Below are 12,734 nucleotides of genomic sequence, written 5' to 3' on the forward strand. Positions count from 1 at the left end.
TCAGCATGGGGGTGAGTAGAAAATGAAGGCTAATCATGTTTTGGGTATACTATTCCTTTAAGAGCGGTTCAAGAAAGACAGTGATGAACATGGGAAAGGTTCATGAAAGGCAATGGCTAATGGGTGTGGATAGGGAAGATGGACGCCTGCTGTCTGAAGAAAGTACAACTAATAAATTGGTAGCAGGATCCAAAGGTTAGCATTGGTTAGTTGAATACGGGCTGCAAAACTGCAGGTCAGAGGTCAGAAACTTGGTTTCTTGATAATCTGTTTAATCTGCATTTCTTTTTTTCTCTAAATAATATGTTCTCTCAAGTTTCAAGTTGGCCAATGCACCATTGACCCAGGTATTGCTGGAGGTTTCTTCCTGTTTAGAGCATGCATGTTGCTACATGAGGTATGAGGAATTGCTGCATCTTACACAATACAAATGACAACATGCTCCTCTAAGAGTTCATGGTATAAGTCAGTGATCTGATGTAATCGTGTAGGTTTACTTGAATAGAAAACCTTTTTGACCGGTTTGAAGAATCCAAAGAACTAAACAGCTTTTTTTTTCATTGCTAGGATCAGTTTTGAATCTGTCAGGATGACTATATTATATTAAAGTTAATTTTTTTATTTTTTTACAGTAAATTCATTTGAGATGGTATTTGTTGTGAATTGGTGCTACATACCTTAAATAATCTGAATGTAACTTATCTTAATTATCTTTCAGCAGGATATGTCCTCTGTTCCAAAGTAAAAACTTGGAGATTATTTTAGGAGCTTAACAAAGATTTGTAGGTGTTTATTTGGCCCTAAATCCCCCACAACTCAAACTAATCAAGCATCTATGCAATGAATAAGTTGGACCGACGACTAAATAAAGTGAAAGTCAACAAAACGTAAAAATATGCAAGCATCTTAGAGCCAGATATCATCACAGACTAAAAAAGCTTTGATCTAGCCCTTGCATGATGAATCATGATGATTTGACAAAAAAATAAATAGTGAGAAGTGCCTGATCTGTATACACACCTTTCCTTTTTACGTGTCGTATAGTCTATTTACTTACTGCATGCCTGCGCCGTGTCTTTAACACACAGTTGTCACATGATCAGTGTGAGGCTTCAACTTTTGCAGTCTTTTTCTTAACTGGTACAACTAGGTAAAAAAATCCAACTGATAATTACACACAGAAAGACAAGTTCAAGTAATGATGTACTAAAAGCATCCTGTGTTTCTATATATTTAAAGGCTTGAATAATAAGTAAAAAAAAAAAACAGCATTTCCTTTTTAGTTCCCCTTAAGAACCCTGAAATAATACTCACTATTTCCTATCTAAGAGCTGTAGGAAGCTGAGGTGATGCATGTGGGGCAGATATGATCTTGCAAGAAATGATTCAGCAGTAAAGCATGCACCAAATTTGTAAGTTAATTCAGTCGCTATTATTTGAAAAACTTTAGACTTCTACTGTTTCCATTCTATAAATGACAAAATCTACCTCTCCTTGCTCTAGAATGACTCGCATATGTAAAGTGTTCATAAGCATGATGAGAAATTGTATGTAAAAATACTCAGAATATGTTTTTTTTTAAGCCAGGTTATTATACACATTCTAAAAATGTTTCAAGCTCAGCAGGTTTGTGTTAATCTATTTAACTCAAATCTTTACAATGTTTTTACACATGAAGGGTAAAAAAGAAGTGGAAACATTTGGATCCAACTGTTTACCTGTAGGGCAAGAGGTGGGGAATTTGCATAAACAAATGATGGCCCACACCAAACTGATGTGAAACAAATAAATAGGATTACATCAGGTTGCATGTCTGTATGGACTATATTCAATTTTCAGTCATACAGTTGCTATTGCTAATATTTAATACTTCATAGTAAGTCTGTGGTATAGTACACCAAGGATTTAGGAGGTTAGAGTTTCAAAACCGCCAAGCACTTATGTCATATGGTTCATGCAGTTTAATCTCAGTTTAATCCAAGGGGAAAATGCCAGCTAGATTAAGGCTTTTCTTTCTGCAGAATGGAAAACAGTAACGCAGTGTGGCCCATCTTGCTCATGTTAATGTGCACTGCTGGTCAGATGTCTGAAAAACGTCGGCTCTACTTCTTTGTTTCTAACAAAAACAAAATTTAATATCTGTACATATTTTCAGCAGTTAAAAAAATCAATGTATCCCAAGACAAAAAAACAAAGAGAGCACCATAAACCATTTGTTAAGGAACAGGTGGCTTGTCTGTAAAACAGCTGACTTCTGACTAGCTACCCAAACTGATAACCTAATTATTAAACCGGGTTACAGGAAGCGCTTTCATTTGTGGTACTCTATAATGTGAATTTCGATGAAGCCGCTAATCTAACCACTTCTGGTATTAGCTCTATTTACTTTGCTCTTTAACAAAGAAAATACTCCTGTACCAGAGCTTCTGTGTTCTGTTCTGTTGTTTTCTTGTGTGTCTGGTCCATCCTAATTCCAGTTGATTCTACATCCACAGCAGTCTCATAATCAGTGGTACTGTCAGGGGTATCACTAAGTTAGAACAGTGTTTTTCCTTTCCACTGTCACTACTTTCTTTCTAAGTAAAATCAGACTGACTTAATTAGTTTTATTTGTTTTCATCAAGAAACCCAAGCTGCTTTGATGAGCTCCTATAGCTCAGTGTGAAAAACAGCTGATCCCAGGCTGTTCTTTACTTCCAGGATGTTCCACTGCTTGTTTGGATGTGTCACAGCTGAAGGTTAACTCACAGAAAAACATACTTTCTGGTTAATTAAACCTTTATAAGGCCCTAACAAAGCAGAACAGATCCCAGCACTATTTTATTTTACTACCTACAGTAAGAAAATATTTTCATGTACTAAGTTAGAACAGGGTTCTTCCTTTCCACTGTCACTACTTTCTTTCTAAGTAAAATCAATAAAATCAAAATATTAGATTTTTGTTGCTAAAATTGCACAGATTACTTTGTAACCTAATTTAACAGCATATTACTGAAACTTTGACAATGTAAAATTAAAAATCTATATGTCTATATTACTGAAGTTTGCTGGCAATTGTTGCTAAATATATACAATCTTATAAGCACTTAAAAACTCATACGAATGACTTTAATTCATGTGAGTTTATTCTTGGTGGAAGAATTTAATAACTGCTATAAACAGATTATAATAATTATGTTAATGTTAACTTTTTGAAATATTATTATACTAGGCCATGCTAGCAGGAAATTATGTAACCATTTTTTTTTTCCCCAGCCAAGAACTGATCTGAGCTCTTTTTTAGTCATTTCAGTTTCTCATTTCTGTATTTTAAATGACTAATTATGAAATATGGAAGAGTGGTTTGGAGTTCCTCAAGGCAGGTGCAGCTCAGATGGAGGCTAAACTGAAGTGGGATGGGATGCTGTATCCATAGTTACCGTCTCCAGCCTGACATTGGCTCCACTGCTCCTTTCAGAGGTTGATTGAAGGTGATCATGAAGGCTACTGGCCAAGTCACCATCAGAACCAGAGACATCAGGATGACCCGAATAGGCACCAGAAAGATTCCCAACAGGAAACACTGCAAGGAGAGATGAGAATCATAAACATAGGAAGTCAAAATAACACAAGGGGGAAAAAAATCCTCCACCGCATAAACTCATTTATAGTTTTCCTGAACAATCACCATCATTGTTGGTGCTTCTGCAGCAGATTGTAAAAGGCGATTACAGGCCCGGGTTATTAGCCCGTGTGTCTGTGTGTGATTTCATGCATCAACAACTTAAGCGCTGCGTTGCCAAAAGCAACAACTACAACTTCAACGCCTGTTTTAATAAGAGCACCCGAGCAACCACCGTATACTCACTTTAATGACAGCAGTTTGGGTTAATTTTGTGTCTTGAACGAACGGATTGATGACCGGAGGTAGGAGCAGAGATTGCTGTCTCGGCAGAGGTAACACTCGCTGCGGCGGCATCCTGCACAATCAGTCCGTCTGTAAAACAGGCGTCACTGCGCCGTTATGTTCTAATCACACTTCCTTTAACTGGCGGGGCTTGTTCTCTTTTTTCCCCCCTCATCAGGCGACCGGTGGAGCTCACACTATAACAGTGCTTTGACTAAAGCGAAGCTCCACCTCCAACACGACTTACCCACAATGGTTAATGATTATTATGTTTGCTTCAAACCACCAGATTTTCTTCGTTTTTCTTTTCGAATGTAATTAAAAAAAAAACAAAAAAAAAAACACAGAGAGTAAATACAAACGCAGGAATCTGACGTATAGCGCAGCATAAGGTACTCATAAAAACTTATCCCTACTAATTACCACAAGATGGCGCCATTTCACACAAGATTTCTGTTCAGACACCAATAAGTTTTTATATGATCTGTGGTTGTTGGCATTAGTAGCATGACTTAAAATACAAATAAACTGTAATTAATACATTCATGGAAATAATTATTAGATTATTCTTATTTTTATCTTTTGTCTATTGTATTCTCAATTCAATAAAGCTACATTTAGAATAAGAAACTGAGGAAAACAAAGGATATTTTCTTACAAGGACTATAAGATACCTAATATAAATTCATGCTCTGTTTGAACATATTTTTTTATGTTAAAACCATTTCAGTTACTTTTTAAGCGAGATGAAGGGAGGAGTGACTATAATGTTGTAAGAAACATAAAATGCATGGGAATTTCTATTAGTGTTGGAGTCCATTACTTTTTCCACACATTCTTCAACTTTATGTGGAAATAATGACCACTTGGAAGCATTGTTTTTCAACTTGAATGTCCCCTCCCCCTTAATGCCTCCGTCTCTTCTCAGAACGTAATTATTAGAATTGCTCTAATCAGCATTTTCCTCCATGTGCTTCTAACTTGACTCTTGCTTCGAAGTACAAATTGCAAAGCAATATCCAATTATTTGGTAAATCTGCTTATCAGACTTCAGTTTGCAAACATTAACTGCTTTTGTTAGATGAAATAAAAGCACAAATAATGAGTAAGTAACCACTACTAAAATACCTACCTATTTGTCTCATGGTCATCTTTACAGGTTATTATCCATAGAAAATCTACATGGTGTTTTGTCTAACCACGTTATCATTAACAGTATTTTTTTAAACTTTAGAATCCTTAGCAGAGCAATACCTCTGAGCATAAGCATTCCTCTAGAGAAGTTAAATTGTTGCTGGATAGCAAGCTTAAAGGTAATAGTTTTTCATGATACGTGTCAGTTTTTTTGAAAACCATATAGTTAAAACAACCTTTTTTATTGATGACAGTGACAAAGTGCACAAGCTTTAGACAAAAATACAGGACACAATGACTATATTGTTAAAACCTAGAAAAGAAACTTAATATAAAAACACAAGTAAACAAAACTACTGCAGTATTCTTGTTATTGTTCCATCATGGAGCAAACCTATATAGCCTCTAAAGGCAACCTGTGCCTTATTTGCCTTGTAAATCTGTCTGCACATTTAATGAAGAGTAATGCAACAGAGATTTCAGGAATGTCTGATCTCCTTGTTGTTAAGTTCCCTTCTATATCCTATAAAAAGTGCTAACCAAACAAGAATAGCAAACCTTTAAATGCTACTTTCTAACATCCCGACGGTACTAAGTACTCCCATCACACAAAGCCACAAAATATAAAATGCCCACTATACATGTAGGTCTATATGCAAAAAGCAAATTCTGAAAGCACCATTCTCGGTCACATTGTGCATGTTCATTTTCTGCACAAGGAGAACATTTCATACAACTGATACATTTTAATATAGATGTGCTTTTTACACCTGATACAGAAGTAACCCCAAACCAATATGCTTTTTCCATATGCTGTAAAACTATTTTAAGAATTTTCCAAAAAAAAAAAAAAACTCAATATTTCTTGGCACAGTATAATACTGCAATGCATTGTTGACATACCTGATGTCTGTTCCTTAAAAATATGATAAAACAGGGATTCATATTTATATATTTTTTAAATTGCATTGCAGTTGTAAAATTAAAAATCACACAGAAACAAAGCAAATTACCAGTTGCATACATTTAGCCCGTATAGAAGGTCTTGAATTGCCATTCTACTCAGGCTGAGACTGGTTATACAGGCTGGAGGTACATGTGTCCAACAGAAGCGAACAGAGTTGCCAGGATTAAAAAAAAAATAACAGTGTGCACTGCAGCAACCTCAAATTGTGTGCGATAAACATTGATGACCTAGCAAGACCATCATCACCTGCAGCCTGAAACATTTAGGGTCAATGTTCAGCAGCCAAGCCAGTCCTTTGTGATTTCTCCCAACTTAACGATCTTCAAACTGCTGTCCTCTAGTTTGAAATAGTGGTTTCCTTTGAAGAAATAGCTGTAATCTGTGAAGATAGGAGCATAGCATTCACTAAGTTTCGGAGTTTAAATGTTAAGTTTTTCTTTTAAACAGCTTTTGCTAAAATGGGAAATAAGAGGTAATAATGAAAAAAAAAACACAACTTTTCAAAATTATGAAAAGAGTATAACAATTTACATCACAATTTCAGACAAGCAATCAATCTCTGCTGAAAAATTTGAGACTGTAGAATATGTTGATTAAGTTGTACACAGAAGCACCTCTGTAGATGGTCACAGGCTTGCTTTATATAAAAGTGTGTGATGCTTGAATGAATGTTAGTAGAGCAGTGATGGAAAACTCCTGGGCAAAGATTTGCATAGCCACTAAAACCTCATGAACACGTGCCTAACTGTAAGTAACAGCCTTGTAATTCACCTCTATGAAGAGTTCATATCGGATATTTAAGAAATACTTTAGAAGCCAGCAGATTCGACTCTTGCTCATTCTAACATTTTCCTGATTAGGTAAGTTTACTAACCTTTGCAAGCTAAATTCCAAAATGATTTACACTAAGATTATAATGCATTTTAAATCACTTGCAAATGACCAGGTTATAACGTCATGGCGTCTGATTCTGTTAATTTAAAACATCTGTCTAAATAACAGGGACACCTGGTGACTTAATTTAAGAAAATACCTGAAACAAGCTGCATTTGTTTGTGACATAGTGAAAATATCAAATGGATTTGATGAAAATATCAGCGATAAAACTGTGAAGCTTGATAAGTCTAATTGATCCTAGGGTAAAGGTTTCTGATCCTTGGATATGCAATGTTCATCTGATCAAGAAAAGACACAAAAGTATTAACATAATAAAAAGTAGGGAGATGGCAGCATTATACTGTGGGGTTTTACTGCAAGAGGGACTGATTAACCTCACAAATTATGTTTAATGGTGGCCATTATGTGGAAATATTAAATTGTCATCTCAAAACCTCAGTGAGGAAGTTAAAAGTTGGGTAAAAATCTGGCTTAATTGGAAATAGCTGAGGACTTCCAAACAAATGGTGAGAGTGGCAGCCTCATTAAGATTTTGTTAGCGTAGCTTAATAGATCCTGTCCTACAAAACTGTGCCAGTTCTGTAAAGAAGACGGCAGCGTAGGAGGCTTGTGTTGAGGAATGTTCAAATAGTTTGGCTGACGTCATAAAGCAAAGCACATTGAAGTTAACTTTAGTTTTCAAAGACAGTTTTGAATAGTCTCACATAATTATCTTATTGTTTTGACACAACAGACATAGGTTTAGTTTTTCCTAACTAATCAAAAACAAGAAACGCTTAGTCTAATTCAATGTCAAACTGAGATTCAGTAAATGGTTATTGACATTAGTATACACTGTATTCAAATATCTGGTTTCAGCTGGTTTTACTGGAACATCCTGAAGGCAATGTGGCCATGGACCATTATGTATTGTTCACTAGCACTTAATTACAGAGTGAACAACATAAAGCAGCTGCTCTGTCTTCCATAAGGGTAAACAGATCATAGCTTTTCTGCAGGCCTAACAGTCTTGCTCTAGTTGCATTCTTGGAGTTTTCTGCAGCCATTTCCTTTAAAACAGGTTTTCTGATATCTGAACGGAGCTTTAAATGAGATAAGGTAAGGTTCAATATAAAAAAGGTAGATAGGCATATTCAACCATTGTTTCAAATGGCATAATTCTTAACAATATCAAGGTACTGTATGTACAGATGAGAGAACAGTTGAGAACAGTGATTGGTCTTTTTGTTTTCTTTTTTTATTTAGGAGTTAGTCTACATGTGGGTAAGGTTCTATATGTGTATCATGTGGTGTAATGTGTGAGATCATGGGACTGTACCTTTCTTTTATTCAATCTTTTCAATGCTGTTATGAAAGACAGCAGAAGTTCTCATAAAAAATGCCTACTGAATATTTTTTTACTGAACTGTTATTCCCATGGTACATATTACAGTAAATGGAAAAGAGATAGCACCAAAAATGCAGGGAAAGGTTAGAAAAAGATGATTTAGCTACTTAATTCTAAACCGCTGAATGCTTAAATTATTTGATAATACAATAAATAAATCATTGATTGTTTCTCTTTTTGATGTCCTTGAAGAATAAACTAGCTTCTAAGATGAGGTAAAGTCATATAAATATAAGGAACAACGTCTAATCATTGAAAAAACATATTGTCACAACTAGTGGCTGCCCTCTGATTAAAGCAGTACTTTAGATTTACAAATGAAAAAAAAACAAAAAGGCAGAAAAAAAGTTTGTTATGACCAGTTTCACATAGAGGAAAAATATGTTTTGTTTTGACTCCAGAAGGTTTCTTATTTGGAGAACGCTTTTTCCTTATTTATATAAGCAGAGGGGGAGTTTGACAAATGGAAAAAAAACTTGGATCTCACTGCAGAATAGTGAGAACTAGCAGCACTGTAAAAAAAAACTGTGGTTGAGATTCACAGCCTCTGGTGTATTAGGAGTCAGGTTGCATTAAGAGACACAATTCCAAACTTTCTGATGAGATTTTTCCTGCAGTCTTCTGATGGCTGAATGCCTGTCTAATTGCTGAGCTAGCACAACTTCTACTTAGCTGTTTTAAAACTGCAGAATACAATAGTTTATATCACTGGTTGCAGTAAAGAAAAACATCCTATAAAACTTCTTAAAAAATTTTTCTGTATGTTTAGTACAATATATTTGGTATTCAAATCCCACAAAATTGATATTATTTTTGCAGACCTATTTTGATGTGACCTGTATGCTGCAGCAGGACTTTATGTGAAAAGCTAATTAGTAGGAAAGGAAGACCCACTAAAAACTGCTCAACCTATTCAGAACAGTAACATGGATGCTAACATGCTAAAGTCAGAAAGCATTTGGAGGGTTTCTCACTTGGCTGTGGGCTCCAAGTTCTTTTTTTAATGTTTTTTAAGAGAATGCCTGTTGGAGTGATTTCAAAAATTGTTTTTCATTAATGATGGGTGTGTTCAATATTCTGCCAGAGCACAAAACCAGAGATGCCAGAGATTTGCATTCATTCAATATGACTTAAAAATTACCAATTCCACTGAGACTAAAAGCAGAGTCAATGGCATCGGGAATGCCATTCCAGGAGTCAGCGATAAATTTAGGGAAGCCAGGATCCATCGTCTTGGTATTTTCATCATATCTGTAAAAAAAAAGCAACAATGAGAAATGAAAACACATCTTTTTACACACATCTTTTTATTTGGAGGAGCATTATTTTCCCTGAAGACTGCAGATAAAACTCTGAGTCAACAATCCAAATTCCCATGGTGTTTAAGCACTAACAGATGTGGAAGGGCTCATGGTGTAGTTCGGGGTTTACCAAACACTGACTTAACCCAGATGGAGCACCAGTCATGCTTTCAACAGATTTGACATCAACTGTATAATCTCAGGCGGGTGGGAGGTTGGTTACAACTTTGCAAATGTTTAATAAAAATTCCACAGTCTTACCTCCAGAATTTGTCCCCAGAAAACAAGTAAGTCTTCCTGTTCTTCCTAAAGTTGAAGGCAGCATCGATCTGCTGGACGTCTGATGGGAGGCCGAGGCTGGAGAGCCTTTTCGGGTAACCTCTTTCCAGCTCGTCGGCTCTGTAAATCCACATCTCATCACCTGAGATCAAAGGAGAGCATCCAGGGCCCTTCATTGAGTTTCATGTACAGAAGATAACTTTTAAAAAGAGTATTTTTGTCTTATAAGCAGGACCTATTAATTGCGGATTTAGTCTTAATCCAGACATATTTTCTGAAAAATATTAACAGAAAGTTTTCCAAACAAACTTAAAGCCTTCAAGGCAATGTAATGTACTAAGTAACCCAATATTGAAGGATATTTTCATACAAATGTAATACTTAGAATGTTTGAGAAACCACTAATGCTTATGGTGAACCATCTTAAAGTACGCACAAAGAATGCTGAGCCAAAATTCCTAAACGTCCTTGGCTTCAGAAGTGGATGATCAAGTGAGAAGTGATGGTAAAGTAGTAAGAATAACACTTTATATAATGCATCATAAAAGAGAATTGCCCTTAAGGATCAGGGATTAATACCCAGAGGGGCACGGGTTGGTTATTTTCAAAGTTTTTTTTAATTTCCTGCAAACCTGAGAAGAAGACTGTTTTCTCCTCCACTGGGTTTTCATAGGCAGCATCTATCTTTGCAGGCAGGTCAGGCCAGTAGGTGGCCACCAGCATAGGGCCAGTGGGTTTGCTTCTGAAGTTGACTGACCTGAACAGGAACCTGAAAGAAAGAGAAGCAGATAGTGAGTGATCGTGCAACAGACAAGTTGTGTAAAGCAATGAGTCTGATAGGAAAACCAACTCAGAGAGGGATTTATCAGAAGTTGGGGGAAGAGCCTGTGGGTGTGAGTTCTAAAGTTTAGTACAAGTGCTTCACTGGGCCAGCCAGCCACAATGGCCTGATTCATGAGCATCTGGTTCTCATTAGAACCGAGGCTGCAGACGCCAGCAGAACAAGACCCATCCTGCCTGGATTTTCAATAAGCAGCTGCAAAATAACAGCAGTAGATCCCTGAACTATTTTCCACTGACCTATTTTTCAAATAGGAAAATAGATGTCAATAGCATAAAATCATCTTGATAATTGTTTAAGAGAACAAGTAAAAAGCAGATGTCTTCCTGATCTAACTTTACGTTTTCTTTCTGAAGAAATCAACTCAGGGAGAGTTCTCCACAGTAGAAGTTCTGAAACTTTCCAGCTTCTAAAACGTAAAATGTTGCCATAACAAACTAACAGCCCAAATAATTGCTTCTGCATACAAAAGTTTCTGAAAACTTTAATAATATTACTATCAGTAACCAAAGTAGTTGGTTTCGTCTATTTTGAAAGGAACTAGAGGTAGGATTAGGAAATGAGACTCATGAGTGACATGACTGGCACTTTGGGTAACTGCAGCCTCCAGCCAAGCCGGCACAGCAGCATGCAGAAACTCTGCACTGGTGATGCTTTAACGCTGTTTACCACGGCATGGTTTACAACAAGACTACGCAAATGTTATGACATCAACAAGCACCATGTCAGGCAACGAAGTCTTTAAAACAACCGCTTCTTCTTTTATTGCTACTAATACTGAAAGAACCACAATCGTCTATTAAAGCTGCTGAGGGGGGTGCATGCAAAGTCAATTGATGTGACATCCATAGCGGGAAATTTGGTCCATGAATTGCAGCGTATTATGCAGCACACCCGCTCATCAAGACAGTGGGGAGATAGGTGGGTGATGTTTTTGGTTTTTAACGCTTAATCACCCATTAGTGTAAAAAGCTGGACATGCACTTGTGTATGTTGACTATTCCTACCCCTAGTTCCTTTAAATAACACTTTTGTATCTTTAGGCACTTTAAAATAAATATTTAATCTTTGGTTTATTTTATCTGGTCATCTTAAAACCCCATACTGTTTAATCAAGGACCCAAATTCGGGGCACAACCCCATCTCGGGAATCAGCATCCTTTTACTACATTTATATCATTGTAACGTTATTACTTTTGGCATATTATGCAATAGTTAGACTGATTTTATTATCTTTTTTCCATAACACTGATGCTGTAATGGTGTTACAAAAGCTCTCTATCAGTGAAGCCTGATAGTTAACTGTGATGCTGTCAAAGACAAACATTTTCTATTTGTAATCTGGTCATGTTTTAAAACCAATAAATTAACTATATATAAAATACACATACTTATGGAGACTTATGGTAACTCATTGTGTTCAGTCAAACCTTGAGGTCTCAAACTGACAGAAACTGGTGCACGTGTAAAGTGTTGGAATTCATGAAAACCTTTATTATCAGTAAAAAGTAAAATATAGATCTCTACAGATTAATTATATTTAGTACTCAGAGTTAGTCCTACACATTATTAATCTTTGGCCGGTCCAAGGGGGAAGGAGGAATATTCAGCAGAACCTTTCAACCTGGCTGGAAACAGCAGCTCTTGTTTTCATCACAGCTGCTGTATAAATTCGTCCTTAAACCATCACAATATAATGTGACTGACGGACCCATTTTGTGCCATTGATCACACAAATAGCACGAAAAATGAAGTTGTAGGCAAGTTTAGCATAAAAGGCACAAGACAGAGTAAGATTATTGGATCTGTGTTGCCATAGCTGAGTAGTGAATAAAGTCCATTGCAAGTAGTGCATGTGTTGTAAATGTGGTGTCTCAGAATTATGGCTGCTTGGTTTTACTGGGTGATATACATATACATATATATTTTTTCCATTTCAATAATATAAACTTCTTTGTAAAGTATAATTGGACAGAAGAGTATATATATATATATATATATATATATATATATATATATATATATATATATATATATATATA

General features: G+C 36.0%; 2 protein-coding genes across 2 annotated transcripts in view; both read right to left on the bottom strand.

Annotated features, from left to right (window-relative positions):
* Positions 1 to 4,086, bottom strand: part of LOC107095136 (lysophosphatidylcholine acyltransferase 2-like) — a 19,239-nt gene extending 15,153 nt beyond the window's left edge. The window contains exons 1-2 of the mRNA XM_015391117.1: positions 3,848 to 4,086; positions 3,420 to 3,562 (exon numbers count right to left, since the gene is read on the bottom strand). Coding sequence (XP_015246603.1) covers positions 3,420 to 3,562; positions 3,848 to 3,958 — 254 coding nt within the window. The 5' untranslated portion in view covers positions 3,959 to 4,086. The remainder of the gene's footprint in view (positions 1 to 3,419; positions 3,563 to 3,847) is intronic.
* Positions 4,087 to 5,933: 1,847 nt separating this feature from the next.
* mmp2 (matrix metallopeptidase 2) overlaps positions 5,934 to 12,734 on the bottom strand; it is a 17,870-nt gene continuing 11,069 nt past the window's right edge. The window contains exons 10-13 of the mRNA XM_015391583.1: positions 10,484 to 10,620; positions 9,834 to 9,993; positions 9,413 to 9,522; positions 5,934 to 6,366 (exon numbers count right to left, since the gene is read on the bottom strand). Of these exons, the coding sequence (XP_015247069.1) occupies positions 6,263 to 6,366; positions 9,413 to 9,522; positions 9,834 to 9,993; positions 10,484 to 10,620 (511 nt within the window). The 3' untranslated portion in view covers positions 5,934 to 6,262. The remainder of the gene's footprint in view (positions 6,367 to 9,412; positions 9,523 to 9,833; positions 9,994 to 10,483; positions 10,621 to 12,734) is intronic.

This window comes from Cyprinodon variegatus, unplaced genomic scaffold (genome assembly GCF_000732505.1).
Source record: "Cyprinodon variegatus isolate N-32 unplaced genomic scaffold, C_variegatus-1.0 Scaffold22, whole genome shotgun sequence".
In the NCBI taxonomy this organism is placed as follows: Eukaryota; Metazoa; Chordata; class Actinopteri; order Cyprinodontiformes; family Cyprinodontidae; genus Cyprinodon; species Cyprinodon variegatus.